The 4,525-nt window shown below is 37.9% G+C and overlaps 1 protein-coding gene across 1 annotated transcript; it reads left to right on the top strand.

The window, feature by feature from the left end:
* The first annotated feature begins 3,301 nt into the window (after positions 1-3,301).
* Positions 3,302-3,715, top strand: LOC138878173 (secreted RxLR effector protein 161-like). Its single transcript, XM_070157839.1, has one exon. The coding sequence runs from the start codon at positions 3,302-3,304 to the stop codon at positions 3,713-3,715; it is 414 nt and encodes a 137-aa protein (XP_070013940.1).
* The last annotated feature ends 810 nt before the right edge of the window (positions 3,716-4,525 follow it).

The following is a 4,525-nucleotide window of genomic DNA, read 5'->3' as shown; positions in this document are numbered from 1 at the left end:
TCACTGATTTCGAATCACTTCCTTATTTGTGAGATGCTTTCCTTACTTAGAACTAATTCCTAGCGATTTTAGTCTCATCCGTGATTCTTTGACTAATTCTCAGAGTTAATTTATATTTTTACCATATTTATGCGCATAAACATACTTTCAAATATTCAGTATATATTTTCCTTACTTAAAATATTATGTATTTAGCCCTTATTACATGTTACATGCTTTACTACTCCTATTATGGTAGATTCAGTAGTCTAAGTGATTCTTTCCTTATATGATATAACTTGTACCCATTCGAATCATGACTCTCTAATTAAAAAGAGTTTGGTCCTGTGATTGGTTCCAATTGGTATTGCTTCTATAATAGTGTACTTGTTACCCTATTCTTTACTTGTTTTCAAAACTATAAATACTCTACCCTCTGTTTAGCATAATAGACGAACAACCACACTGTTCTGAACTCTCTCTTACACACACAAGCATACTCACTGTTCTCTCTTACTTTCCTACACATTCTCGCTCGCTTCTCTTATTGACTACTGGTTACCTAGTCGGCTAAAAGCCAAGACTGAGTAACTTGTTACTCTACTATTTTATTGCTCTATACATTGCTTCTCTCTTGGTCTGCACACTACTGCTCTACTTCCCTGCACACTACTGCTCTATTATCCCACTCTTTACTGGTATGTCTGCTATTTGATTTACAGCTTCCAAAACAACATGTTTTTATGCATATTGCACTTTCTCTTATTTTTTTATGCTTCTACTTATGGTTCTGCTGTTTTCATTGCAATTAGCGTGCCTCTTTGCTAGTTCATTGATGTGATTACCCTTCCCTTAATTCAGCATGTCTACTGCTTTCCTTACTTGTTTAATACAGTTCTTCCTTACCCCCTAACCCCAGTACATTATTTGCATGTATTCACGACCCTTCCTAGCTACTAAATAATCCTGAACCTCTTCCATGAGCACTTTGGGATGAAATGTGTTGTGACTGTTTAAGTTCCGAAATGTTTTCTCTGATGTCTACGTATGTGCAACTATGCTCTTACATGTGAACTACTTGTCCCCATTTCCCCTTTCCCCTGTTTGTGTTTGCTTCCCTGAATTATGTGTGATATTCTAGTTCTGAGATTGTCCTACTCACCTTCTTACAAAACTGTCACACTCTTCTATTGTTTTTCTTTCAAGAACTGATTCTATATGGATCATTTTTAAACTGTTTTTTTTCTCAACTCAATTTACTTACAACTATATCACGCACTCTCACTACTCTTAGAGATTAGGTTCTACCCCCTTCGTGTAAGCATTGCTGTGAGTACCTCTGAGTATTCACTGAACTTTGATGCACAAGGCTGGTAATTCCACACCGCACTTGTTCAACATTTTTTGGTAAATGTTTGGGTACTGGTATTGGCCAGGGACCCAATGGGGCCTTAGGGAGCTTTGCCGCAACCAGACCATAGCAAAGGCTGTGAAACTCGAAAGGAGTGAGGTTGGAAAATTGGGCCGGGCTGAAGGCTCCCTATAGAATAACTTCTTATTTTTTTATTCTTTATTACTGTAATTCGACTATCCTTGGTTTGTAATAATTTGTAAACGAATGATTGGGGTCGAATAGTGAATATGGGAGGGGTTATGCATGCTTAGTTCAAGTAATGGGTAGAAAACATGCTTATAGGACTTTATTTACCTACTTGCGCAATAGATATCATGTATAGGACATGCCCCTCACATATTAGTAATCCTGTTTTAGGCTCTTTACTTTCAGTCTGTTATTATACTCATTTCGTAATCACGATTAGTTAATAACCAACAAGTAACTGTTATAAAATTACTGCTGCATTCTCATTAGCATTTAGAGACCATGTTTTAGGAGCTTCTATGTGCATTAGACATCCTGTTACTTGGGGTTTTTATTTTTTCTGAGTTGCAATTGTTGAATGCCTCACCAGTATGTTTAATCAAATAATACAAGTTTGGTTAACTGTGTCCTTTTAAAACTGGAATTAATATGCATGTTCACCCCTTTTAAGGTAAATAGGCAACGCATACGACGCCTAGACAAACTTTAGGCCTAATAAGAATCGATTAATCATGTTTTACCGGTTTAAGACCAATCAGCCTCTTATAATTCTGAACTCTGCTGCTCCCATTCTTGCTGAAGTTCACTCTTTTTTTAAAAAAAAACTCCCGCTCTATCTGGAAACAAAATCTTGAAATTGTGCATCTATTTACACTCAGTGATTTTCTGATTCTTGTTCTATTATGTTTTCAAACTACTGGGTTACCATTCTCTGCCCAGAATCGTGCTATTTTGAATACTTGTCCAGCACCTCGTTAAGCTACTGTCACTACTTGATTTTCAAAAACCATGCTTTAACAATTTTTTTTATCTGTCGCTAAACTCAACTGTTGTTATCTATTCCTGTTTTCTGAAAACTCCGATCTTTGAGACCTTAAATATGTTTGAGACGTGCTGATTATATGTTTACTTGTGGAGGGATCTGTGAGTTTTTTATTTGCCTTTGTGTTCCCTTGATGTGTAGTCCTACTTGTTATGTATGTCGCTTAGCATTTTGTCCTTTAAACCTAAGGGTTCAGCCTAGTCCTTACCTTGTAGGAATAGTGGTCCTAAATACCTCTAGGATTTATAGGATGGGACGGGTAATAGCATGCAATAAGTAACGATACCATTCCGCGCTTTAAATAACCTTTACGGGATGGGAAGGGTAGAATATGGAGATGATGACCGATGCGCTAATATCTCATGTAACCCCTCTTCTGAGGAGTGATTGCTGGATATTGCATTGATGTGATCCATATTATTTGTAAACCTAGGACCCCGTTCCCTTTATTTTCTTTCATTTCTTCTTGTAAAACTATTCAAATCCTTTTTCATAAATTTCTGCCCTCTCTACTTGTCTTCAAAAGTTTTCAACCTAATTGTAATGTTATATGCGAATCCTTATTTGAGCGTTGATTGTTTACTTGTAAAGTCACAATTGTAGCATGGTCGGGACCATACTAGTGGATCTTGAGGGATGCCTAACACCTTCCCCTCGAGATAATTTCTAGCCCTTACCCGAACTCTGGTTTTCCAACTCAAACTCTTCTAAAAAGTGTCCTAATGCACTATAATCATTAGGTGGCGACTCTTCAAATTCCAAAATCCAATTCTCGAAAGGGAATAGAGTTGTCCTCCTAATGTCGTATACCCGATTTCGACCCATAGAAAAAGGGGGCGTCGACAGAAACATTGATAAGTCAATAGAAATACATCAAGGAACTGCTAAAAAGGTTTGATATGGAAGCATCAAACGTCATCGACACTCCCATCGCCACAGCCACCCATCTAGACATGGATGGACCTGGTTCCCCTGTAAATCAGACCATGTATAGAGGGATCATAGGGTCACTCCTGTATTTCACTGCAAGCAGACCAAACATTATTTTCAGTGTGGGTCTCTGTGCAATGTTTCAATCCAATCTAGAGGAATCTCATCTGAAGACTGCCAAGAGAATACTGAGATATATCAAAGGAATGCAGGACCTGGTCCTTTATTATCCCTCAGGTGACAACTTTGATCTTATTGGGTATGCTGACGCAGATTATATAGGATATCTGGTGGAAAGGAAAAACACTTCTGGAATGGCACATTTCCTGGGCTCCTGCTTAATATCATGGGGTACAAAGAAGCAGAACTCTGTGGCACTCTAAACTGTAGAAGCGAAATATGTAGCAACTACCTCTTGATGTGCTCAACTTCTGTGGATCAAGCAACAGTTGGAAGACCTTGGAGTGTTCTCAGACTGTGTTCCTCTCTTATGTGACAATACAAGTGCATTCAACATGGCAAAAAACCAGTTCAACATAAGAGGACCAAGCACATTGATGTACGTCATCACTTCCTCAGAGACAATGTTGAAAAAGGGCTTATCTGCATGAAATTTTGTAGCACTGAAGATCAAATTGTAGATATATTTACCAAATCCTTGAGCAGAGAACACTTCGAGCAAAATCATCTAGTATTGGGGTTGATAAAACCCAATTGAGAACCTAGTCTTTCAATGATTGGATATGAAAGAAATGTCCAGGTAAACTTAGCTAAAAGGTATTTTTTGGCAAAGTCTAACTCATTTCTATATCGTTACGGGTAGACACGTTTGATGATTACAGAGCAAATAAGCAGTTGAGGATGTATATACTGGTAAAAAGGGAAAAGCTTATAGATAAGAGATCAGTTAGGGAACCTGGTTCTCCTGACACAGGTTAGTAGTTTCTCTATTCCCTCATGCACAATTCTGAACAATTAAAACAAGTGCCATATCATCAGCATGTCAGTTTTTAGTTTTGTGTCTTTTGAACCCAAACGTCTCACCGGTTATTAATCGACCCAACTCCCTAAAACCTGCCGCCCTTTCTAACCGATCCCTCTTTCATAATAAATACATCTATCTCTATCATCACATTCCACACATCAACACTTCAAAACCTGTTTTGTAAGGCCCCGTGAAATTTTTACTCAAA

This window comes from Nicotiana sylvestris, chromosome 9 (genome assembly GCF_000393655.2).
Source record: "Nicotiana sylvestris chromosome 9, ASM39365v2, whole genome shotgun sequence".
Taxonomy (NCBI): Eukaryota; Viridiplantae; Streptophyta; class Magnoliopsida; order Solanales; family Solanaceae; genus Nicotiana; species Nicotiana sylvestris.
This window is presented reverse-complemented; position numbering and strand designations above follow the sequence as displayed.